This window comes from Solanum stenotomum, chromosome 6 (assembly GCF_019186545.1).
Source record: "Solanum stenotomum isolate F172 chromosome 6, ASM1918654v1, whole genome shotgun sequence".
Lineage (NCBI taxonomy): Eukaryota > Viridiplantae > Streptophyta > Magnoliopsida > Solanales > Solanaceae > Solanum > Solanum stenotomum.
In genome coordinates, this window is record NC_064287.1 from 813,577 (window position 1) to 839,961 (window position 26,385).

At 31.5% G+C, this 26,385-nt stretch overlaps 3 protein-coding genes and 1 non-coding gene across 7 annotated transcripts; 2 read left to right on the top strand and 2 right to left on the bottom strand.

The window, feature by feature from the left end:
- Window positions 1-1,389: 1,389 nt before the first annotated feature.
- Window positions 1,390-1,470, bottom strand: TRNAL-AAG (transfer RNA leucine (anticodon AAG)). The gene has a single exon. It is a non-coding gene; the product is annotated as a tRNA-Leu (tRNA).
- A 478-nt stretch (window positions 1,471-1,948) lies between these two features.
- On the bottom strand, window positions 1,949-6,815 carry LOC125867733 (uncharacterized). 2 transcript variants are annotated; one of them, XM_049548303.1, is made up of 3 exons: window positions 6,650-6,815; window positions 4,735-4,977; window positions 1,949-2,220 (listed from the first exon to the last, which is right to left on the bottom strand). In XM_049548303.1, the coding sequence occupies exons 1-3, from the start codon at window positions 6,665-6,667 to the stop codon at window positions 2,173-2,175; spliced, it is 309 nt and encodes a 102-aa protein (XP_049404260.1). In that variant the 5' UTR covers window positions 6,668-6,815; the 3' UTR covers window positions 1,949-2,172. The 2 variants fall into 2 exon arrangements, with proteins under 2 accessions (XP_049404260.1, XP_049404259.1); XM_049548302.1 differs by having other exon boundaries at window positions 4,735-4,980.
- Window positions 6,816-7,301: 486 nt separating this feature from the next.
- Window positions 7,302-12,892, top strand: LOC125868300 (iron-sulfur assembly protein IscA, chloroplastic). Of its 2 annotated transcripts, none has more exons than XM_049548941.1 (3): window positions 7,302-7,573; window positions 11,238-11,456; window positions 12,444-12,892. In XM_049548941.1, the coding sequence occupies exons 1-3, from the start codon at window positions 7,405-7,407 to the stop codon at window positions 12,584-12,586; spliced, it is 531 nt and encodes a 176-aa protein (XP_049404898.1). In that variant the 5' UTR covers window positions 7,302-7,404; the 3' UTR covers window positions 12,587-12,892. The 2 variants fall into 2 exon arrangements, with proteins under 2 accessions (XP_049404898.1, XP_049404899.1); XM_049548942.1 differs by having other exon boundaries at window positions 7,360-7,573; window positions 11,241-11,456.
- Window positions 12,893-14,546: 1,654 nt separating this feature from the next.
- On the top strand, window positions 14,547-21,235 carry LOC125867483 (cell number regulator 6-like). Of its 2 annotated transcripts, none has more exons than XM_049547998.1 (5): window positions 14,547-14,678; window positions 14,782-14,898; window positions 18,693-18,807; window positions 19,690-19,955; window positions 20,860-21,235. In XM_049547998.1, the coding sequence occupies exons 2-5, from the start codon at window positions 14,788-14,790 to the stop codon at window positions 21,079-21,081; spliced, it is 714 nt and encodes a 237-aa protein (XP_049403955.1). In that variant the 5' UTR covers window positions 14,547-14,678; window positions 14,782-14,787; the 3' UTR covers window positions 21,082-21,235. The 2 variants fall into 2 exon arrangements, with proteins under 2 accessions (XP_049403955.1, XP_049403956.1); XM_049547999.1 differs by having other exon boundaries at window positions 14,553-14,678; window positions 14,779-14,898.
- The last annotated feature ends 5,150 nt before the right edge of the window (window positions 21,236-26,385 follow it).

Genomic DNA, 26,385 nt, shown 5'->3' on the forward strand with positions numbered 1-26,385 from the left:
TTGTGGAGGGGGGGGGGGGGGGGGGGGGGGGGGGGGGGGGGGGGGGGGGGGGGGGGTTGGTTGGGGTGCTGGTTTGAGGGTAGGGACAAAATAAATTGATTTTTTCAACAATTTTTTTTTTAATTGAAAGTTGGAAGAGAGGTTTGAAAAATGTTTTCCTTAAGTTTTGAAGGGAAGTCATTTTCCTTAAATTTGAGGAAAATGAGTTGATTTGGAAAACATTTAACCCAACCAAACATGAGAAAATTGGAAACCAAACACATCCCCCATCTCAATCTTTTTCTTTCCTATAGAGATGAGATACTCGTTTCGTTTCAATTTATTTGTCTTACTTTTTTTATAGTTGGCTTATAAATCTTTTGATTATAACTTTTTAATTCTAATTTTTCATATGACATGTCTAAGATCACAAAATTAATTAATGACATTTTGATACATTCTACATATTTTTACTTTAAAATCACATGATTTAAAAGTTTTTTTTTTCTTAAATTTCGTATCAAGTTAAAACCAAACAAATAAATTGAAACGAAAGGAGTATAAAATTATAGAATCATCAATACTTCAATTTAACTCAATAAAAACTCATGCATTCACGTGAATTTGAATATATATATATATATATATATATATATATATAAGGTCTAGGCATTCATTTATGCTCTTAAAATTCCATGACATTAATTATATCTGACAGAAGTCGATAATTTATCATAAACAATCTATGTACCTTTAAATTTTTTGGATAATAATAATATATGAGTACACATTACCTTCTTCAAACGCCAATTATAAAATTATACTCTACTTAATATGTTATGTATTATTGTTTCTGTTGCAAAAGAGAAAAAAGATAACAAAACAAAAAGAACAAGGAATACACAGACCAAAGTATAGAGAGAGCAAGTAGAAGTGGTCATATGTGTGTTTTTTGTGTGCACCAAAGGCACAACACACTTCTCTTTCTGCTTTAGATGAGTTGATGTGATCTTTTTAATTATAAACAATCTTGTTATAATAGTCGTTTGATTTTCTCCGGAATTGATTTTTCATGTTATTACTTCTATATAATAACATTTACTTGTAATAGTAATGACATTCGTTATAATGATGCATTCTCTGTAAAATTACTTTTCTATAAAATTATAATAGTCATACTCAAACACTATGTATAAAAGAAATATATTATAGATCAAAATAAAATATTAAAATATCTATGATAATCATCATTAGTGTGTGTTTGGTATTTATAGAGGAGAATGTTTTCTTGAAAATAAGTGATTTTCTTATTTATGATCAAAAGTCGAGTATAAAAATATATTATGTATCAAAATAAAATATTTATGATAATCATCGATTTTGATTTTTTCTTACATATGATAAAACAAATGTTGAGAGTGGGATTTGAACCCACGCCCTTTCGGACCAGAACCTTAATCTGGCGCCTTAGACCAACTCGGCCATCTCAACATACATTTTTACATATTGCGCATTACTTATTAATTATATCAATAATCATCTCTACAAAATCATCTAAACTAGCTAATAAATTTATTTACTTATTCTCTGTCTCTAATTACTTGTCCACTTTTGAATTGACACACCTATTAAGAAAATAATGATTGAGTGAGTTTACCATTTTACCCCTATTAATTATAAAGTAGATGAATTAAAAATTTAAGAGTTTCAAGAAGTTATACATTTTTCAAAGTAATTAATTGAGGAAATAATAGGTAAAAAAAAATTGTCCTTTCTTAATTTGTTAAAAAAGACAAGTAAAAAGAAAAATTGGACAAGTAATTAGGGACAGAGGAAATATTATTTTTGACTCACCATCTAACCAAAAGGTCATGGATCAAATTTCATTCGCACAAAATATCCAATCTGTGATAAATATTCGATGAAATAGTCAAATACATCCAAATTTGACATGAATATCATCGTTATCAAACAATAAAATGTAGGATGAAGCTCCGGACAATAAGAAGCAATCATCAACACTCGATTTCTTAACAAACAATTGTTGTTGATCATCAAAATGTGAAAAAAAAAAACAAGAATATTAATTTACTATTTCTAACAACTTCAAAAAATGGGAATGAGATCAACTTATATAAATATATTGGTACATTTATCATTACATTAGAACATCATAACCAATCACAAGAATCTTCAAGCTTTCACACAACAATTGAAGCAACTGAAAATGTTTTTCCTTGTCTGTCAAAAAAGAAAAAAATAGAAATAAAATGATTGTAAAAAACAAATAAAACAAAAAAATAGGTGCAAATTTTCACCATGAAGAAGCAACAACTCAATTAAGTGAAACATAAATAGCATTAAGCATATATAGTCTTCAATCATAATATGCTTATCTTCTTTATTTTCTTTTGTATATACATTTTTATCTGAAACTCACTTGCTCGACTTATAATCTAGATCAGAAGGACATATCAGAACTAGAGATACATTTTTATCTGAAACTCACTTGCTCGACTTATAATCTAGATCAGAAGGACACATCAGAACTAGAGNATAAAATGATTGTAAAAAACAAAAACACAAAAAAATAGGTGCAAATTTTCACCATGAAGAAGCAACAACTCAATTAAGTGAAACATAAATAGCATTAAGCATATATAGTCTTCAATCCTAATATGCTTATCTTCTTTATTTTCTTTTGTATATACATTGTTATCTGAAACTCACTTGCTCGACTAATAATCTAGATCAGAAGGACACGTCAGAACTAGAGGAGGCGGATGTCCTTTATATAAGTTGTTCATCCTGTACGTGAAACCGATCAAACCAATTGAAAATCTGAACTTTTTAACTAACCTCTTCGTAATCCATTCAATAAGGTTAGAGATGGTTGGAACCAATCATCAGAAGTGCAAATAGCACAACAAAACCAAAAAACAAGTTTCTTAAATATTAGAAAATTGTTTTTCTAGTGGAAGAAGTAATCAAAACAAGTTTCACTAGTGACATTCCATATTAATTGTGTCCTCACCACCACCTCCAACACACCTCATATTCACTTTCACCCCGTAACACCCATCTCCACCACCCCACCTACCCCTGATCTCCATCTCACATAATATTTATCTAAATCATATACAAATATTTTTGAAATAAAATATTTACCAACTTATCGAACACAAAAAAATAAATAAATATTTGACTTATTTTTATGATGAAAAACATTTTCCATCCAACCAAACACACTGTGCTGATAGAACCACAATTTTTCACAAGTCAGATACTACCTAACTTAAGTAATAGCAATGTAATTGAATGTGCCTTGCTAAAATTACAACACTTGCTCAAACAATTTTTCTGGACAAGAGAAGTTGCTTACCCAATAAGGCATTGCAAACATCACTTTCTTGCAACACAACTTGTGTGTATACAGATATCATGTGATATTGTACTTATGCAATGGCCACATGATCAAAATCATTTTGAGAGGAGCCACTAAATCACAACAAAAACAGTATAATTTCACGAGTGGATCAAGATTGAATAAAATGTACAAAAACTTTTGAATAAGATGCACATAAACTTTAATCGGATGACGAATTCAGACTTTTAACTAGGAGGATCCGGCCCCCTAGATCTTCCCTTAGACCTTATTCCTACCTTTGTTGGGTAGAATCATTATTTCTGAAAGACTCTCAACTCAAGAGATTCTCGGAGCAGGAAAAATATAATAGCAAGATACAAACCAATCACATGTATCCCTCTAAATACTTTTTGCCACTCTTCATAAAGAGTTGCCAACTATTTGTCTCATCCATGTACTTAATGTCACATTGAGTCCTGCTAAATTAACTAAAAGAACAACCATTCCTTTCGTTTCACTTTATTGTATCATAGTTTGACTTGGCATAAAATCTAATAAAATAAAAGAAACCTTTTAATATAAACATAAAAGATTTAAGACTTATAATTTTAAACACGTAGTAATACTTGTGTCATATGTGGTTATAAAAACTTCTCGTTAAGAAAATATAGAAATCTATCATTTTATCGGAAAACTAATAAAGAATAGTGCCAAACAAAGTACACTACAAAAAAGGCCTAATTAATAAGTACGTACCAACTAAAATATCCGTTCTGTAAATCGATCAAGTTCGGTTGGTAAATTGAGTTACTAATACCAACGAAAATTAAGCCGTAGGCTTAAGGTCTGGTAAATTTTGCCAACCAATTTATAATCGTTGGCAAAATCACTTTCTCCGTCTCAAATTATCTATCGTGATTAATTTTTTAAAATATTATCTCAAATTATTTATTATTTTCAAAGTTCAAGATAAATTATTATTTTTTCCATTTTATCCTTAATAGTTATTGTTCTTGAAGACTACAAACACTTCAATTATGAGTGATGTTATGATTGTTCAATGCTTAGCTAATTAATAACTTCTCATTATTAATGTTTTTCAAAGTTATGTGTAAAAGAGAATCACGATAGATAATTTGAGACGAAGGAAGTGCTAGTCTATGTTGCTTGGACACAACAAAATGTTGTTGTATTCGTGTCCATCCCCCGAAAGTCAAGTCTACTACTTTTGAAGATTCACAGATATACTTACCATATTTTCGCAGAGTTCGAGCAACATATCTTCCAATAACTATATCAATACTCAAACCAAAAAAGAGGCTACACAAGACTAATTAAGCAAAAAACAAGGATATATAAATGAATTAATTGATGTCACAAAATCTTACATGAGTTGGAGAGTGTTTTTGATGGTAAGTTTGATCATTGCTTTGGGTTGAATGGCTTGTATTCACATTATTATTACTTGTTGTTGAGATGGAATTGAATTCTTCCTCATTTCCAAGACTAGCTCTTGACTTGTTTTGTTTCCTATTCTCTCTTATTTTTGAGAAATCCATTGAGTAGTCTGGTAATGCTCCTTTTTGATCCCAATCCCCAAATTGTGGCACTGATAGCCATGGTGCTGCCTTCTGCTAAAAAAATTGACAAAATTTATGGTCAATCAAATGCATGTTAACAAAATTATTCTTTCGATCAGAGGAGTTGCTCGGATGGTAAGTATCCTTGCTATAACAAACAGAGATATTTATCGATAATAGATTTTACTTTTAGTGGCATTAATTTGTTACGGCAAAAACTGTTAATTAGCTGTATTTGAGTTATTGTTATTACATCCATCAGAGTGTTGCTATAGCTTTTAGCGACATTTATATAAAGTGCTCATTAGAAATACTCATATTATATTATTACGATAAATAATTGCCGCAAAATCTTTTATTTTGTTGTAGTACCTTCACCTCCGATCCTGAGATTGTAGGTTTAAATCACCGAAAGAGTAAAAATGTGAGAGATCTTAAGAAGAGGTAAAGAAGAAACAAATGTTTTACTGAAAAAAAAGTATTCAAATTCTTCAGAATATTGTGTTTAAGTTATTTACCCTTTACTATTTCAAAATATTTGAGGTTTTAAAAAAATAAAAAAGTATTCAATATTATTTGACGTTTTTAGAAATAACTTGAAAACAATATTTTTCAGAAGGTCTAACTTAAGTATTCAAATTTATCACACCAAGTGATATAGAGCAAGTCATATATATTACTCCATTAATCTTTAGCTTATCACATCACTAATAAACTTATTAATTAATTACAAGAAAATAATTTTTAAAAAATATGTGCATTGTAAATGGTCCAGCTGGAACAGCTAGTACATATATATTTTTCCTTCAATTCTATTGACATTTGCATTTTCAAATTTTTGTGTTGATTTAGCTTTACAATTCAAAGTCTAAATTTGACTAAACGTGAGCCACAAAAAACTTATTTTTTTAAAAAATAGATTTAGATGGAAGAAAAGAAATAGGAAATTATAGTCATGACACCCATAACTTTTTCAGACAACCCAAGAAGAAGAGATGCAATACTAAATAAGTAAACACACGAAAAAGTTAAGTTGAGGATTCAATGTTTACTATAAATATATTAAAATTAATTTTAATTATATATAAATAATGTAATTTTTCACTGAACCTTTTTAACCTTATTTAACTCCGTTCTGCTATGTCGGGAAAAAAATTCTTGAATAATTAGAAAATTACACATACAAATACTCTAGAAGATTTAAATTCACCAAATAGATAAAATTCTTGAATAATTAGGAAAAAGATAAGTGAAGAAAAGAAAAACAAAAGTTGGAAAGAAACCTAATTAAAGAATTAATAGAGCTATGGCGGAGGCGCGGAGCTAGGAGGTACAAGAGGATCGATGAAAAATTACATTAGTATATACGAATTCAATTATTTTTGTGCACATACAAAATATAAATGGTGAAAAATCGATTCAATTCTTATGTTAATATCAAGACAATAAATATAAAATCACGTGTTTATATAAACATTTATGTCATAACTACAGTTAAGTGATACAATTTCACATTATTATTACGGTGAAATTATTTGATTTGATACAAATAATCCATTGTGTAAATATTTCTCTAGAGAAAGGTAGATAAAACAATAAAGAAAGTTCCAACTCTAAATTCCTACCAAAAAAAAAAGCAATAACAAGCAAAACTTGAGGTGGATAAAGAGTAAAGAATATAAAATATAACAAAATATAGACTTATTTTATTTATTTTTTTTACCTCTTTCCGATCTTCCATTGCAAGCCAAATAATTTAGAAATAATTCTAAAGTTTAATTTATATGAAAAAAAAGGGCAAGAAATGAATTGGTTAATATTGGTGTAGAGAAGTTGACAGAAAAAGGGGAAGGAGAAGGGGATTTTGGGGTGTTGTGTTGGTTATCAAGAAGAAATATGGTTATAAAAAGAAATAGAAGAAAAAAAGTAGGGCCCTTTGGTTATGTCTAAATACCAAAAGAAAAAGAGTGTGTGTTCGGTGGGAAGAAAAATATTTTTTGAAATAAAATAAGTTAATTTTTTATTTAATTTTTTTCTAAGTAAAAATATTTATAATAATTTTAAATACTATAGGAGGTTGAGATGGGGACCGACGTGAGTGAGGGGTGTGGATGACTAATGAGGTCGAGTCGACTAAGTCTGGTGAAGATAGGGTGTGTTAGAAACCTAAGAACACATTTGTTTTACCTATTTATACTATAAAAATTATTTTTCTTATTTTTAGGTTAAAATATATTTTTCTAAAATTTTAACAAATTTGGAAAACATATTTAAAAAATATCTTATTGTTAAATAATAAAATTTTTATTTAAATGCTTATTTTTTATACAATATCTCCTCCTTACACACATTGTAGACCTCAAAAAAATATTTGACAAAAATATCATAATTCAACTACCACGTTTGAACTGTGAATGAGCGATAAATAAATTATAAACTGAAAATAAAAAAAATCATTTGTGTGATTTGCAGGTAACAATGGCGTTCTCTGCAACTCTTCGATGTTCATCTTCTCTATACCGCCCTTCGAAAAATTCAACAATTTCAAGCGTTTTGCGTCAATCGTCTTCTTCACTGTCTTTTAGATCTTCGCCTTCGTTTTTTAATCGCAAAAAAACATTGTCTATTCGATCTGCTACACTTGAAGGTAATCTTTTATATACTTGAATTTTGATTCAATGAAGTGAAGGAAACCAGAATTGATTAGGATTTGATATTTGTTAGTTTGTTTAATTCATGTTTGAATTAGAATTGTAGATAAAATTATACATGAATAGGTATTCTAATTTCTAGTTAAAGTAAGTTTTGAGTTTTTATGAATAGAGGTGTTTCTAGCTATTTTCTCGTAGCGAAGAAGAGTGGAGAGGAGAATTGTAGTGAAGAATAATGGAGATTATTGATATTTTGAGTACCTTCACTAAGAGTGAAGATTGAAGTTTATGGGTTTGGGATTCTAGTTTTATTAAATTACTGAGTTCTAAACTAATATTTTGCACATGTTTAATAATAATAGTTTTATTCACTGAGTGTGTTGATGTTGTTGTAATGAATTTTTGGGAAGAAAAAAAGGTTTGAACTCTGGCAGAACCTTTATGCTAGGCTTTAGCTCCGCCCCTGTCTTCACTATTTATTTGCGTTTAGTAGTCAATTTGAAGGATAAAGGAGGAGATTTGTGGTGTATTTATGGTTAGAGTTGAATTAGTTAAAATTAGTTAAATTATGGTAAATCATCCGAATAGTGAATGATATAGGAAATTTGTATAGGCTATCTTGGGTTTGAGGAGTAGTTGATTTATTGATTACAGTAAATACGAAGGATATAAGCTGTAGACTGTAGTTCTTTGATTGATTATGCTTGAAGGAAGAAGGAAGAGAATTTTTGTAAGCTATGAAGAGCAGCTGAGCAAGGTCTGTTGCAATTTCTCGTCATGCTTCTAGTAGCGAATACATTGTAAATTTCTATTGGAATAACATCTCACCCTTGAACTGTCTGTTTTGTCCCAAAATAAGCCTTGGAAATGATAGTTGTTGTGTGAAAAACTTGGGTTTAAGACTTTGTCCTGACAGTAATATACTGGAATAGCTGAAATTGGATGACATTAGTTTTTTTCTTGCTTTAGAGGTCATTTGTGAAAGTATTTTCCTAGATGTGACTGTACATGGTTACTAGCTAACAGAAACATTATCCTTTTGGAAAGATAACAAACAAGAATCTAGGTTTGATAGTGTTTGGACATTTTAACGTGAATCTGTGCCTGTAAATAGTCTGGAATTCAGGAGAGACTATTTGGCTGATTTTTGAGTTGTCCACGTCAAACTTCTCTGTGAGACACTAGAATATGAGATTTGCTTTTGATATTTTTCGAGGTGAGGAACACTAATTTTTGCATAACATTTAGAAATAGATCAAAAATTGAAAATTTAAAATATAAAAATATATAGATGAAAATTGAATATAAAAGAAAAGAAGCACAAAAATTGATTTAACCATCCTTTGAGGAAGGTCTATTACCTGTTTCCAGATTAACCAAACTTTTTGAATACCGTAGCACATGCTTAGGAGAGTTTGAATGTATCACTTCAGAAACGCGTATCAGGAAGATTCAAACGATGTGCTTTCTTTTTCACTTTCCATCATTTAAGATAAGAAGCTGTTTAAAGAAGGTTAAGTGCCATTGGGAAGAAATTGATCAGCTTTGATCACCTTGCTTGAATTTAATTGGTTTTTCTGTTACCTCAATTCTAAAATAAGAAATTTGGATTTTGGGTCGATGAAGTGATGAGCAAGTTGATAAGAAACGGCTGGTAGCAGAATGTTTCACTAAAACCATCATAAAGGAGGTCAAGGGCCTCAGGGCTTGTATTGGTCTGATTATCTCTTCTGTGCTTAAAGCAAGGATGACTTTACTGGCTTTGTACCTTTCATTCATTGAAAGAAAATCATGTGGTGCTTTTTAGGGCACTTAACTTTAACAGCAGGGAAAATGAACAGTCTAATAATAACATCGAAATTTTTCGGGATGTGGGAGTAGGGCCTGAATAGAACATTCTCATTTGTCAAATGATCTTGTAATAAATACTGCAGCCTCTTTTGACACAACATAACCTTTGTAAATATTCCTGGATTACGACTATAAAACTTATAGCTTTTTGACTCATTTCTACATTACAAAACTGAAAAAGAAATAAACTCAAAGTTTGTATAAATGATGGTATTATTGATATAAATATGGCTTAAGTTGGGATACCCTACCAAAATGTAGAGAAAACAATTTAGCTAACTTCATGAAGGCAAAACCAATTAAATATGCAGTAGCTATTCTAGAGTTAAGATTCTTTCGTTGCTTTGTTCTTTTTCTGCCAGATGTCATTTCAAAGTAGTGCATATTTACTAATTTCTCCTTCATCAACACCAAATCTTGCTCAAAAGGCTCTGATCTTTGAAGTTATCTTACTTGCTTGAACTAGACTAGAATAATATCAATGAACTAATGAGGGAAGTAATCATTAAGTTACCTTGACGAAGTTCCATATACTCCTGTCAGATTAGCCAACTTCTAAGCGATTGAATAAAAGTTGAAGAAAGAAGAGTAATCCTTTTTATCTATGAAGTTTAGCTTAGACTGATATTTTGTGAATTATATCCATGCTTCTCCTGTAAAGAAATAATTTATATTCATCCTAGTGTATGTTTGGGATTGAAGCGTTGTTATTGTTGTTGCATTTCATCCTGTACCTCTATATCTGTATGATGTCGGGCTAAATGTGGAGTTTATGGTGTTAATTTCATTTTCATAAAATTCTAGTATGATAGTGAAAGAAAATATAAAACAGATATTGAATGGCGAACTTGATAGGAAAAACATCACAACATGTGAACAATGATTTTGAAATTTTGGAAGTTACCAAAGTTGTATAGAACAAAATTTATTTGTGGAATGGTGTGAAACATTTTGGTATATTCCAAACGGAAGAGTGTGAAGGATTCAAGTAGACTGAGATGGTTGAATCAAAAGTTCTCTCGATTGTCCGAATTTGAGTACCATAGCTTACTCAAGTAAGTTTGAGTGCTTTACTTCAAAGCCTTACAAGTTACTCCCTTCGTTCCTATTTATATGTCGTCCTTACTAAAAATGGATGGTCCTTAATACTTGTCATTTCACAAAACCAATACATAAATAACACTATTCTTCCTATTTTACCCTTGTGAGTTATTAGCCTTGAAAGTAAGAATTTAACCAACATAGGAAAACTAAATGATTAATTCATATTCATTGGCCAATTTAATTAATCAAAATAAACTAATTTATGTTCATTTATTGAAAACTTGACTTCAAGAGAAACTAAATAAGGTTACAATGGTAAACTTACATAATTTCTTGTGAAATCTAAAATGGTGACATATAAATAGGAACGGAGGGAGTATATGAGAAATATTCAAACATTATGTTTACATTTTACGAGAGTTGAACGAAATCCTACTTCTGTCCAAATCATTACTTGCTCTTACTTTAACAAAGGGGATGCATTTTAATTGTAATTTTCTTTCAGGGTTTTATGTCTTCCATAATTATAGGCAAATTGTTATGAGCCATAAAACTTTAAATATGATTTTTTGAACTCTAACTTAGTTTATCTAGAATAACTAAATCACTTTCTTTTGTCAGAGTGAAAAATAGTAAAAGTGACTTTCAAGAAACAAACCGTGCCATCTTTAGTTAGGCTGAAGTAATAGTTAAAGCATGACATTGACATTATTACAGGCGATCTCTTTTGGTTCTGATAAGTTGCTTTGGTTCTAATATATGCAGCAGCACCTGCATCTGGAGGAGTAGCACCTGCAATTTCCTTAACTGACAATGCATTAATGCACTTGAATAAAATGAGGAATGATCGGAATGAGGACTTGTGTCTTAGAATTGGCGTTAAACAAGGGGGATGCTCGGGAATGTCATACACGATGGAGTTTGAAAAGCGAGAAAATGCTAGACCAGACGATTCAATCATTGAGTACAATGGATTTGTTATTGGTATGTGTGAATTTAATTTCTCATTTTCTAACATGACAGTCTTGGTTTCTTTTGCCAGAGAATGAATATCTTTTCACACCAAAGTTAGAGCAAATTTGCAGTTAATTTCCGTTTGATCTGTGTCCTTCTGCAAACCCTTAACTCCTTAGCATGGAAGAAGATAAATTCAGTAAAACAACCATACTTGTGTTAATCATGATACTCAACCTTCACTGTAGTTGATGTGATAAGTTAGTCGTGTTCATTTGATGAGAAGACAATAAGATAAGTAAAAGGAAGTATGGTTGAGTGATTAGTTGGTCTGATAGATAAAAGAGGTGATAGATGCATTAGCAATTTAATGTGATGACCTCCATGTAAATTAAAGTGCAAAGAGTTTACAGGTTTTAACAGTCTTGTGGGGAAATAGAGAGGGGAGATCACTGCTCAAATGAAGTATAACTTTGCCATATAAACAATTTACAGAGTTTCACTTCACATCTCCATTGAGATTTTCATCGGACCTGTGCATAACGGGAGCTTAGTGCACTGGGCTGCCCTTTCTTTTCCATCGAATTTTTACTTTCAGGGATCTATCTATGCTTCATACCTCGAAACTTGTGTGCTATGTCGAGTTACTTGATTGATTATCTGATGCTGCTTGCGGTATAAAAAATTACCTATATTTAGCTCTTGTATGCTGCTAAGGCCTAGCAGTCTCATGCTATACCTATCTACTTAGATAATTTAGTTCACTTTCAGATGGAAGTTCACTGTGAGACAAATTATAATACCCTTGATTCAGTAAGTTCGCCTTGCCAATTTGTGCGGCTTCTTTTTACTCATGAAGTAGTTAAAGCTTATAGTGTTGGGTCCATACAAGAAACCAGTACTATTTTGCTCTTATATTTGTATGCTATGCGTGCTAGCTACTTGTGTCTGTTTTCTTTTCCACTGATTATTGACATTTATTTAAGAAATTTTTGTTGCATCGACTCTTTCTTGCAGTTTGTGATCCAAAAAGCCTTCTCTTCATCTTCGGAATGCAACTGGACTACAGTGATGCATTGATAGGCGGGGGCTTCTCTTTCAAAAATCCAAATGCTACGCAAACTTGTGGTTGTGGAAAATCGTTTACTGCTGAGATGTAAGAGCATGTAGTCTTAGAAATGTACTACAACATTACATACTTGAACACAAACTGTAAGTTTGCTTGGTCCTCTAGATATCGACAGACAGTAATGAAGATATGTTAAATCATATTATGTGCATAAGGGACTGTCACTTTTAAATGTGTAACTGGGAATGCATTTTATTCTTCCTGCACAAAATACTAAACATCTATGCCATGTCGATTTATGCTTCGTGGGGCAGAGCCGCAAGGTAACACGTGAACTCAATAGTTTTTGCCCGGATCTTGTATATGTATTTTTAAAACATTATTGAATTTATATAAATGATTGTGAATTCAGTTATTATTGTATGTTAACTTGAGCTCAATAAAGTGACCCATAAATTTCAAATCTCGAATCTGCTTCGTGGGCAGAGCCGCAAATCAATTGTCCTAATTTGGTCCATCATTGAAATGTATTTCCATTTAAAAACTGTTTTCTTGTAAATATATTCCATAGCACAGTAAAAGCATATTTTTCAGTAGGAAAAAAAGGAAGTAATAGTTGCAAGTAGGGGTGGGCATGGTACGATATTGATATTGAGAGTGAAATGAGAGCGTTTTGGGTATGGGTAGAAAAGTAGGCGGGGTTGATTTAGGACTAGAGACGAGACTAAGAGCCCGTTTGGATTGACTTATTTTAGGTGATTTTAAGTTAAAATAGTTTTTAAGCAATTTTGAAGTGTTTGGGTACCGTTAAAAAGTGTTTATAAGCACTTATTTTAAAGCCAAAATAACAAAAATAAGCCAAAAGCCATAAGTTAGAAATCTTAACTTATGGCTTTTGGCTTATAAGTCATAAGCCAAAAGTCAATCCAAACAAACCATAATTTTTTTGGTTCAATAAGGACATGGCACATGACTTTTTAAAGCTGAAAATAGAGTTTTAATGGTAAGAGTTAAGTATAGCTTTGAAGTATGACGATAAAGATATATTTATTGAGAAAGTATAACAAATGACAAATATAGCTTATTTTCAAGGTAAATAACTAAATATAACCCTTCTTCGAAAATAGAAATGTGTAATTATTGGGATTGATTAACAAAGAAAGTTTGTTACATAAAATGGAATGAACTAATTACAACTACTTATGAATTATGATAAGATACCCTTTAATGGTATTAATATAATATATTTATTTAATTATTTCAATTTGTTTGTGATACTTTCTTTTTTAATCTATTTCTTAAAAAATATCCTTTTCTTGATTTGATAACTCTTATTTTTTAGCATCTTATATGATATGTTTATAATCACAAGATTAAAATCTATTTTACTACATCATACGTAACAAGATAAAAAATCTCTTTATTTTTTTAAATATCGAATTCGATCAAATAAAGATAAACTAATCAAAACGAGAAAGGAGTATATAATATAGTACAGTACATAAAACTTAAGAGGCGAGATTAAATTATTTCAAAATTATCTTCCCGAGATCATAATGTCTAAATTAATTTATCTCATTCAGAAAGTGAAATAAATAATCTCAAATTAAATGAGATAAAAGTGAAATATCTCATGATTAAGTTTAAAATCATATTCATACTACATTTAATCAACGATATAACATCATTTATACCGTTAGTTAAACTTAATTTTGAAATATATCACTTTATCCCGCATACCAAACAACTCGGGATAGATCATGAATGTCGTACATAAATAAAGACAAACTAATTAAAACTAGGAGAGTATATAATACAGTACAGTACATAAAACTTAAGAGGCGCGCTTGATACATTGATTAAATTAATTCAAAATTAATGTAACGCTATTTATACCATTAGTTAAACCCAATATAAATATATTTTCAAACTTAATTTTAAAATATATCACCTTATCCCGCGTACCAAACAACTCGTGATGGATCATGGATGCCGTACGAAGTATAGCTTAAACCCCCCTTTATACTTAAAAACGAAACAAAAGCCCTCAGTTCTCGGTGGCAATCTGCGATTTCCTCGTTGTAATAAATGCTCAACATGTCTATATAAGCAGTTACTACATTGAGTACCCCATTTGACCGGCGACACTCTCAGTTCATAAATTTCCGGTCGATTACAACAACGTACGATGAACAATTCTCAAGTTTTCTAAACAAATTTTACTTGATTTCCTGTTTTTTGTTGTTGTTAATGATTTTGATTTGTTGATTAATTGTTTGTTAGCAGATTCAAATGGAAGAAGGGGGAATTCAGTCAAAGTATGTAAAATTAACAAAAGACCAAGCACCTCTTGAAGAAGACATTAAGCCTGGAGAGCTGAACCAGCCTATTCATGTCCCTCAGGTTTTTATCTCTCTGATCTGTTTTTAATTTGTTTTCGTAGAGGCGAATTCAAGATTTGAACTTTTTTGTAATGGGGTTGTGGGGTTGCATTTGCTTTTATGTTTTTTTTTTTGCTAGATCTGCCTGTGATTGCTGATGGGTGTGGGATGAAATATCCTAGTTCAATTTATCTTATTGGATTATTGTGTATGAGTGTTAAAAATTGGATCTTTTTAGGATTTAGAAGTATTTGGGATTAATCTGTGTGAGAAAGTGTAGGGATGTTTGCTTCTTGATTTGTTGCTAGACAGAAACTTTGTACATTTCCTAATAGGTGTGATTATAAGATCATGTGTTTTACCCAATATTTTCTGTGTTGGATACGTTTATTTTGAGACGAGGATCCATTGGAAACAATCTCTCTATCCTACATAGATAGATGTAAGGTCTGGTATACCCTACATTCTTCAGACTCAGCATGTGGAATTACTGTGTTGTTGTTGTTTTGTGTTTCGCCCAATACCTGTGCTGGTGAGATGTTATGAATCAGCTTCGGCCCAATGTCACTACTTACTCGGATGTCACACAACTAATTATTGGGCCGAGGCTGGGTCCCAAATCAACCTTCGTGATAGCCTTCCAGTTATGTTGCTTCTTCTCGGCCCAATAATTAGTTGTGTGACATCCGAGTAGGTAGTGACGTTGGGCTGAGGCTGATTCATAACATGAGAGTAGTAGATTGGGGTTGTGTAAGTAAAGAGGGAAGGCGATTTAATTGAATTCTCCTCGTCTAAAAATTAGAGTATCCGAAAAAGGATAACTATAAAATTTGATTGTTATATGAGCCGTCGAATCCCCTTATATAAGTACAAGTTCAAATTCCTATCATGACACTCTAGTATTTCTTTTTTCGAGTGAATACCTCAAAATCCCCCTAAACTATTCAGTGTAATACTTGAAGTGGCCTCATTCTCTTTGTAATGTGTGAGAGCTAGAAAATAGGCCAAAAAGAGCATTCTTGTGGGATTTCCATTCTTTTTTATTCTGTTTTTTGGATTTCCATTTTCTTTTTTACTACTTATTTGTTTTTTTCTCTATTTCTGGTATACTTAGTTAGAAAGACATAATCCACAAACTTGCACAACATTTATTTCGAGGTGGCCAGTGGTTTGGGCTTGGGACTTTAATCTTGGAGTTCTCAAGTTCGAAACTCCTTGCCAACGAAAGCAAGGGGTTTGCCTTCTGGGTCGAGCTCATCGCATTGGGCTTGCCTAGTGCGGGTTACCTCTTGCATAAGAGCGCGGGTTTTACCCTGTGCACACCCAAAAGGTAGCGGCAGCTAAAGAGTACTGTTCTAATATTCAAACTTTCAGTAGGGTTTATTATTATTGAGTAAATTTTATCATAATTTGCAATTAGGTTTACTAGTATTGACTTATTTATTTTTTTTGCTTCTAGTTTAATGATATGAGTTTTCAATTGAATTTGCTATTAGAAATTTCTTTTATTAGATATTGAAGAAGAAGAAAAAGAAATTACTCAATTTAGATAAGTCAAGAAGAAATAACAAATAAGGAAAATATTGTTTTACGCTTTAGTGTACAATTTTAATTTTTTTGTTAACTTTTTAATATATTGTATATTTTAGAGTTATCTTTTTTAATTGAGTTTATTGTTATGATAAAATTCTTTCATGATTTTTAACAAGATTTCTTTTTCTGATTATTCTTTTTTACTACTACATTATTTCAAGGTTATGGTTTTTAGTTAATCTAATGTTATTAACAAAAGATGTAGATATTTGAAGAAGAAAAACTGAATAAGAAAAGAAGAAAGCTAAAATATAAAAAATAAAAAATTGCCACATGGATGCCTTTTTGGCCTATTGTCTAGCTTCCTCACGCTACAAAGACGGTGAGACCACTCTCCATGCCACTTGGCACTGCAGGGGTTTGTAGATAGAAAATGTATAGTTCACGGGGTTAACAACAACACCCCATAATTTAAGTAGTGAACTGATAAAACTTGAATAATTTATGGGGTTTTGAGGTATTAGTTTTTATTTTTGGTTCCCCTTAAATAAGTACAAGTTCAAATTCCAATAATGTTTTTATTAGTTCTGTCTCTGATTGCTGACGGGTGTGGAATTAATGTTTTTGAATTAATTGTTCTAGTCAGTTTATCTTCTAGGCTAATGGTATAAAGGTCTTAAAAAATGAAATCTTTCCAATTCTTGTAAATTAGCAATATTTCCGATTACACTGTGTGAAAAAAATGTATGGATATCGCACCCAAGGGTATAGAGTATTGTTCAATGAATGCGTTGAGAACCATGAGGTCGGGTATAGCCTGATTAGCTGAGATGTGCGCAAGCTAGCTCAATCACTATGGTTATAAAAAATGAAGTGTGAATATTTGCTTCTTGATCTCTTGATAGACAAAAACTTGCACATTTCCTAATTGGTATGTTAATTAGATCCTCTTGGTCACTAGAAGCCATCAAATCTCCGAACTCCAAAGTTAAGTGTGTTTAGGTGAGAGTATAGTTTGACTCTTGTTACAATTCTATCTGGGCTGCCCTAAGATGGATAAGCCGGCTAGGGAATACCTGTCAAAATTGTAAGGTCCACCCTTATAGGACCTTAATGCCGAGCATAAGAGTGCCCTTGGAAGATTGATGAGAATCCCTTTTTCATTAACACCAAGCTGCAGAAATTCAAGACTGATGCATATTTGTCATAAACTAGTTTTGGATCAGTTTGGTGAAACAGTAGGGTATAGCATACTAAAATCCTTATTCTGCAGGTTTAATGATCTCTATTGAGTAGTAGCATAGTTGCATATCACCAACGATTGCTTGTACCTCAATAACTAGAAGATATGTCAAAAATATCAATCTAACAAGGTACTGTTGATAGTACTGAAGCTAGTACAGAACAATATAACAGTAAGAAATAATAATGAGAAGTAAACTTAAAAGCCTTCGCAGTAAATTCATTATCCATCATCTCCAATATTAAGATAAGCATCATCATCATCATCAGAACATTTTAAGTTCTTCTTCGCATTGGCAGTTGCTGAACTCCAAGTCTCCAAGCTAAGACAGACACAGACCTATAAAATTCACAGAATTTTGTTTTAATCCTTCACTGGCTTTACTGAAGACGCAGGCAAAAACAATAGCTGAACTGGGGGAAAGCAAGTTTGTTATCATCTAGGTCGAATGTGGTCCTGTCTTGGAGTTGATGCTACAAAATAAATTGAAGATTATCAAGGATAGTATGTAGCGCACAAGAATCACTATATTTATTGTTGAATTATAAGACACAGATCTGACTCACTCACTTTATTGATATTGTCATAAGAAACATTTAGTCAAGGGCTTGTTTCTAAATGCATCATTGCACACTAACAACTATCCTACAAACAATATAAAAATACTGAATAGATATTGTCATAAGAAACATATAATCAAGGGCTTGTTCTGAAATGTATCACTGCACACTGACGACAACTATTCTATAAAGAGTGTATAAATGCCAAGATTATGCTGCAAGCAGTCACATGTTTAACCAAATGAAGTTCTTGAAGAATGCAATCAAACATTTCCTTTGTAGGAACTTTTATTTGTCAGTCATTACATGGTGTAGCGTTTAGCGAACTTTATTAATTGAAATTGCCAAAAAGTATATTACTTTGATTCCTCCAATATATCTGTCAGATATTAGTATGTTCTTGATTGGTGTTACTTTTGTACTAGATTTGGTTGTTCTCTAACTTTTCTTCTATTACAAATTTCATGTCTAATTGAGCAGCTAGTCGTTCACAAGTGCAACGAATGTGGACAAGTTTTACCTGAAAGTTTTGAGCCTCCTGCAGATGAGCCTTGGACAAGTGGAATTTTTGGATGTGCAGAGGACAAAGATAGCTGTAAGTGTTCTTTTTTACATTATGTAGATAATGCTTGTAATCACTTGCATATGTTCCTCATTATCTATATGCTACCAGTGTGCTTGAAAACAGCACACCAAAAACTTAACAAAACCGTTCCATTTTTCTCTTTCACCTTTTTTTAATGAAAGAAGCTATCTTTATTCACACTATCATTTTGGAAGTATAGGATAAGCTAATTAAGTGATCATTTATATACATTATGTAAAAGGGACTGACGTCTGCTTATCTAAATTACAAATTTAATATTGCTCTTTGTCATTTTCGTAATTTTGTTAACCCTTATCCTGTTGTGGCACAAAGCACTTCAACTACGAGAATAGTATCTTGTAGTTTTTGCATAGAAAATGAAACCTTTAGTCTCTCTGTTACCATTTAGACCTCTTTTGATCTTCAGACTAACCTAGTGAAGAGATTTGGTCATTACAGTCTTGGTCAAATAACAAGTTTCTGCCAAAACCAATGGGAGGTGATAAAAATATTGTGTAACCGGCATCTCATGTTTCTAACACCTATGAGGGGAAATAGATTAGTCTTTGGTTGCGGTTTAGTATTCTGCAAGAGAGAATAGAAAGATCTATCCAAAATTGTACGTGCTGGAAGAATAAGCCCTCTGGACATCAAGTATATTGATAATCAACAAATATTCGGTCCTTATTCAATTTGTGAAAAAACCAACGTCTATCACGATGTTAAGTTTTTATTACTCTGGTTCGATTTTTGGGATCCTTCCATCTCAGTAAAGAACCTCCTTACTATTTCAAAAAAAGTAAAGAACCTCCTTATTTCAAAAAAAGTAAAGAACCGTTCCATGTTGATTCTTCTTTTAACACCTGTGGTTTTTATATCTTACCTCTGTAGGCTGGACAGGACTTTTCTGCCCGTGTGTCTTGTTTGGGCGTAATGTCGAGAGCCTGAGAGATGATACTCCTTGGACTACCCCTTGTGTTTGTCATGCCATTTTTGTTGAGGGTGGCATTGCTCTTGCAGCTGCAACAGCTGTATGTCATGGTATTGATCCAGGTACATCCTTCCTCATTGGTGAAGGCTTACTATTTGGTTGGTGGATGTGTGGAATATATACTGGTCTTTTCCGGCAGTCGCTGCAGAAGAAGTATCATCTCAAGGTAACATCATCTTTTTATGTTTATGTGTTTTATTTATGCATAATAAGGATCAAATCCTTTGTCCTTGATCAATTATATTCACGTTCTTCTTGAAAGTCCTGCAATTCGTAACGGTTTAAAAAGTTGTTAGCTTAGACTTCTCATCATCTATAGGACGGTGATCATCTTAAACATTCTACTTGCAAGAAAGTGTCTTTCTGATGTTACTGTAACCAAAAGAATAAAGGGTAACAAAACGATGGAGTACATTTTCATCATTAGCTGAAGTCGGCGTGCTTTTCATATTTTTAATTATTAATATTTTTGGGAGAGGAGCTTCGGAGCAACGATAAAGTTGTCTCCATTGGTTCAAGCTATGGAATTAGCCTGATGGTTGATGGTTGTTTCAGGGTAGGCTGCCTACATCATACCTTCTTAAGGTGTCCCCCCCCCCCGCATGAATGCGGGATATTTAGTGCACATATTTCCCTTTTTTTTTTCAATAAAAAAACTTCACGTGCTTTTTTTGTAAAATGCAATGTTGCCTCTGTCATCTATGTGGTTGCCCTAAAGTTAACTGCTGGGAGATGAGAGTGAGACTTGTCAATTAAGTTTGTCATAGCAGTGAAAGAAACTCGAATGAACCATAGGAGACCAGTGTGTTCAAATCTTAGTAGACGCAAATAATCGCTAGGTGATTTTATCATCTATATGTCTTTAAGTCTTGTCGAAAAGAGTTACTCAACATCTATGCTGGTGGAGGTAACATGTACCCGATGGATTAGTTAAGGTGCACACAAACTGGTCCTGATGTACAAAAAAGACATTAGAATGGGACTTAGTCTTCATTTTTTATGGTTAATATTGCATGTGTTCTTTATCAGATTGTACCTTATGGTTGTATACAACTTTCGAAATGTTGCAGAATTCCCCCTGTGACCCTTGCCTAGCACATTGCTGCTTGCACTGGTGTGCCTTGTGCCAGGAGCATAGAGAGATGAAGAATCGTCTGTCAGATAATTCTGCCCTGCCGATGACAATTGTCAATCCTCCCCCTATTCAGGAGATGAATGCTGCTGCAAGCGACACTGTACCTTCCTCAACAAATAACTCCGAACAAACCAACCTCGAGATGCAAGCTTTATGATAACTTCTCTATTTAGCAAATACTTTTCAATTTAGTATATCACATAACAGTTAATAGAATACGTTGCTGGCACAGCAACCTTGGAACTAAGTTATACAGGAACCAAAAAAATGGTCATTGTTTTTTATGAACAGGTTAGGACAAATAATGTCTTCTGCAAACGATCAGTAGTGACATTTGCACTCTTTTTGTTTAAGTGTTCCAAGCAGGGGGGCTCAACCCTAAAGCCACCGAACCAATGGCGTTAGGCTCCTGAAAAATAATGCCTCAAAATTATAATGGTACTCCCTCAGTTCACTTTTACTTGTCACAGTTGATTTGACACATCCATTAAAAAAATAATTATTGGTATAAGTATTTTATCAAACTATCTCCAATTAAATGATGTCTTAGAAAATGATTTGAAAAATACGTATTTAATACTGAGGGTGAAATATGGGGAAAAAATATTGTTTTTTCTTGATATTTCAAAAGTGACAAGTAAAAATGAAAAACTATTTTAGAAATAAGTGACAAGTAAAAGAAAACGGAGGGATAATTTATATAACTATAAATAATTATGTATTTATTGTTAGTATTAATTGAAGTTTTCTTAATGCAATTAAATTTGCACTTACTTTCTTCTTCTTAATTTGTCTAGTTCACTTCAATTTGAATTAATTATATTTTCAAATTGGCTTTGTAAGAATGCCTTCAATTCTTTGAGGCAGTGTTTTAAAAGGCGGGGGCGTGAGACGAGATGTTTTTATGCAGTACGGGGCGAGACGTAATTCCCGAGACACAAGGCGTAAGTCTTATGGATCTACGGGGCGTAGTCTCATGTTTATTAAATTTTATAATTTTATTACTAAAAAAAAAGTAAAAGTAAAACTTTCAATTATTTTACAAATAAATTTTATTAAATAACCTATATTATATATATAAAAAAAATACTATGATTTCTATTTGAGAAAGGTATTAATCACCAATAATGAAGAAAAAAAGTATTACAATTAGTACTATTTGAGAAATATCATTACACCAATCATAAAAATAGATATAAGGCATAAGTACACCCTAGACTATGATCGAAATCTCAGAGACACACCAAACTTAAACTACGATTCTATTACCCCCCTGAACTCATTTTTTTCGTATTTTTGTGCACCTTTTGTGCTGATGTGTACTTTCAACCACCCAAGTGGATTGTGTTTGTACACACTCGCCCGCCACGTGTGTATATATATATTTTTTTTTTATATTTTTTTTATTTTTTTTATTTTATTTTTTTATTTTTTTTTATTTTATTTTTTTATTTTTTTTATCTTGTATTTAAATTAAGTTAATACATTTTTTTTTACCTTGTATCGAACTTTTTTACCTCCATTCATTGTTTTTTCTCTTTTATTTTTCTATTGATTTTATTTTCTTTGTCTTTCGTTTTGATTTTATTTCAAATTTCTTGTATTTAAAATAAGTTAATTTTGAACAGATATCAAAATAAGTGAAGAAAATCAAATAAAACACAAAAATTTAAAACGTTAAAATTAAAGGAGACTTTTAAATTATTATTTTTAAAATTAGACATAATTTTTTAAAAATAATTAAAAGTGAAAAGATAATAAATTAATTAAAAAAAATTTAAAGTGAAAAGAAATTAAAATAAATATTTTACAAAGAAAGAAATAAAAATAATTAAATATATATAAGTTTTATTATCAATAAATATGTGTACTAACTAATTATAAAGTTACCAATCAAAAAATGACACATGGCCAATTTGTGCACTCATCACTTGCCTTCAAGAGAGTGTGCACACTCTCTATGCCATGTCAACTTTTGTAGTGTATTTACTCCATTTTAAATAAGTTTACGGGGATAATAGGACCCTAGTTAAGTTTAAGTGTGTCCAGGGGCGCTCAACGTAATCGGAGGCCTAAAACGAAATCTTAATTAGAGGCCTACAATCTAAATAAACTTCACATGCATTTATTTAAAATTTATTTTTCTTACATTTTTAAATGCAAAGTATTATTTAATATTTTTTTTTATATATAAATGATTTATTCTATTTCTTTTTCAATTATTAGTTTTAAATAAGATTTTATTAATTCAATGTTGAAAAATATTATTTTACTCGGGCAATCATTATATGAATTGTTAACATAGTTCTACAAGTAATAAGTTGACAAATTTCAAATAAATATAAGAGTTAGAACCATAGCTTTGATGAAGTTGATAATTTGGTTACCCCACATTTTACTATGGTTGTTGTAATGCTTGAAAATGTAAGAAGAAATGGAAAAAGAATTTACAATTCAATTTGTTCAACACTTTTCGACTATTAAATGATATTTTTGATAGAATATTACTCTAATTTATCAACAATTTAAAGAAGAGTGTAAAAGGAGTTAAAAAGAAAATAATGTGAGTATTAGTAGAGAGAGTGTAAGAAAATAAAATAATATTTTCTTGATTTCTTCTAGTTGAATGGGGTTGAAGAGAATAAAATAATAATTTTAAATATATACTTTTTATCATAAATAATCAATGTTTTTCTATAAAAAATTAACACATAATTTATTCTTAGTAAAAAATTGAGGCCCCCTAAAATTGGGGGCCTAAGGCCAATGTCTTATTAAACTATACATAGAGCCGGCCCTGAGTGTGTCTCTGGGATTTTGGTCATAATCTAGGAGGTACTTATGCATTATCCCATAAAAATATGATTTAAAGCAAAAAAAGTTCAAAAATAATAAATAAAAAAAACGCCCAGAGCATACGTTTTTATGCCCAAAGCTTACGTTTTTATGTTTGGAGCTTACACTCCAAATTCTAGGACTTACGCCCTATGGATATACGCCTTACATTTGCGCCCCGGTGCGTTTTTGGTGCGCCCGCCCCGAGACTCACCCAAAAAACGTTTTTAAAAACACAGCTTTGAGGTGTCTCTTGGGAATTCCAAGCTTAAGCAAATAAGATTATCAAATAATTAAATTTAAAAAGACATTGTCTTAACTTTAAAGGCCGACCTATTTTCTAATTAAATGTAATACAAAATACATATATACAAGTAAAAATGATACTCTAATTGGTATGTGAATCAAGTTAAGTTTCAATTTTATTTTTTTCATACTCCTGCTACTTCTAGAATATTTGATAGTTGGTATAACAATTTATTCAATTCATAATAATTTCAAAATTATAATCAATAAGAGTGTATCCAAGATATAAATATATGTAGTGTTATATAACGTATAATAATTTATATATGTCTATTTATGTCTTACAAATTATTACAAGAAGTATTATAATGACAATTGAAATAAATAAATAAATAAATAAATAATAATAATTAAAATATATATATATATATATATATAAAATCATAAGATCTCTTTTTTTTAAATTAGGCTATGGGCCTCCTATCCAATTGAGTCAATAACAGTTGCCAATAACAATTTTAGGTGAAAAGGCCCAAAAAGAGCAGATATACTAGAACAACAAAAAGTTCTCGGCACAAATTTTAAACATGAAAAATTTTGCTGCCTCGTAATCACAGTTTGTCTCTGACACCAGTGAAATTATTTTCATCAACAGATGAAACAACCTTCCAACAGTCCGCTTCCCAATCCATTCAATTGCAATGCATCAAAGGTCCACATTAATTCAACCACAATATATTTCGTGTCTCGACTAAAATTTTCATTATGTGCTATTTCAATCATTGCATCAAACATTTCATCGAAGTGTGCCTAAAAAAAGTTAGGCTCTACCTCAGCTAGCTCTACTAATTTATTAGACTAGTATGTGCATTGTCCTCCTTAACATCACTATCAAAAAAATCCGAAATCGCTTTCACCATTGACATTGATAATTAGTAATAGTTTGTACCTTCCTCAGCAAACAACTCCGATCCGAACAAACCAACCCTGAGATGCGAACTCTATGAAAACTCCTCTATTCTACGACATATTCATTTAGTATGTCAGGTAGTATATACTTTTCAATTAAGTAAATCGCATAACAGATTAAAAAGTACATTTTCGTGTTTCAATCTGTTGTTGGTGGAGCGTAGTTAACCTTGGAGCTAAGTTATACAGGAACCAAAAAATAGTCATTGTTTTTTATACCGGACAAATAATGTCTTGGAAAACAAAGAGTAGTGACATTTGCACTTTTTTTTTAAGTGTTTCAAAAGTCATTGATTATGCACCATTTTAACATGTGTTGTCTGCCTCACGCACTCACACAGTGAGTCGTGGATTATCTTGAAGTTTACATGTGTTTTTCACCCTGTCCTCTTACTAGCCCGCACATTGATAGTAGGCTTATCCCATTTGTCGCATGAAAATGCGATGCAAGTAGGCACTTGGTGAGAAATTTAATGTAAAAAATCCTCTCAAATAACTCTTTTTCTGAACAAAGGGAGAGTGGAAGAGTGGGCTTCACTCCCACAAAAGTCCCTCATTAAGGAGTGTTAGTTTTTGCATATTAATATTAATAATAGATATGCATCATTTGCATGGTAACTTTGTCTGGTTGGCAACTTCTATACATACTATATGAAGTGAGTATGTGGCATGTATTTTAGAAGTTGCAATTCTCACTTTTAAGAGGCATTTCATCCATTGTCAATTAGACTTAATTGGCATTATTTATTTTTTATTAACGTTGTAGTGAACATTGCCAATGGTCATAGTGTAACATTTGTACGTTGGGACATTTGTTGCCCCTCACCATTATTTTTCATAGTACTCTATCTTTATACCTTGTAATCTATGTAATCTCTAGGCCATTTATCTTCACTATTTACTACCTTATTATCTTCCATTCCTAGGAAGACTTCCTCAACTATAAATAGTGGTGGTCTTCATTTGTTTTGTACACAAGAAATTATAGAGTGCATACAGTTTGTCAAAAAAGAGAGTTTTTATTAGTTGAAGGGAGGTCCTTTTTTTTTGAGTTTTGGACTCAACTCTTGTCCGGAGTTTGTTGAGCTACACTTTGTGATAAGGTTGTTTTATCCTGGAGGGGACAAATCAAGAAGGAATATTGCTGGACCGATGAAAAACATTTGTTGCAATGAGTTTGAATCTCCTTAAAGAGAGCGAGATACCCTCGCCTCATCCTGAAGAGATTTTTATTCCTTCATTCTATTTTCTATTGTAATCTTTTAATCTTGTAATTTTTAGCAACAAAGAGTATACATACACAATTTCTATGGATCAAATCTTATGAAATTGAAGTATAAACATTAAGGACATAGTATTACAGATCCATGCAAAGAATTTTAGGATGAAATTTCACCTTTTGATTTCTAGA

Coding starts and splice junctions, on each gene's coding strand:
- LOC125868300 (XM_049548941.1), top strand. CDS start 7,405: ATGGCGTTCTCTGCAACTCTTCGATGTTCATCTTCTCTATACCGCCCT. Junction 7,574..11,237: donor TCGATCTGCTACACTTGAAG/GTAATCTTTTAT, acceptor TAATATATGCAG/CAGCACCTGCATCTGGAGGA. Junction 11,457..12,443: donor GTACAATGGATTTGTTATTG/GTATGTGTGAAT, acceptor TCTTTCTTGCAG/TTTGTGATCCAAAAAGCCTT.
- LOC125867483 (XM_049547998.1), top strand. CDS start 14,788: ATGGAAGAAGGGGGAATTCAGTCAAAGTATGTAAAATTAACAAAAGAC. Junction 14,899..18,692: donor AGCCTATTCATGTCCCTCAG/GTTTTTATCTCT, acceptor CTAATTGAGCAG/CTAGTCGTTCACAAGTGCAA. Junction 18,808..19,689: donor TGCAGAGGACAAAGATAGCT/GTAAGTGTTCTT, acceptor TTACCTCTGTAG/GCTGGACAGGACTTTTCTGC.
- LOC125867733 (XM_049548302.1), bottom strand. Junction 2,221..4,734: donor AAAAACACTCTCCAACTCAT/GTAAGATTTTGT, acceptor CTTTTTTGACAG/ACAAGGAAAAACATTTTCAG.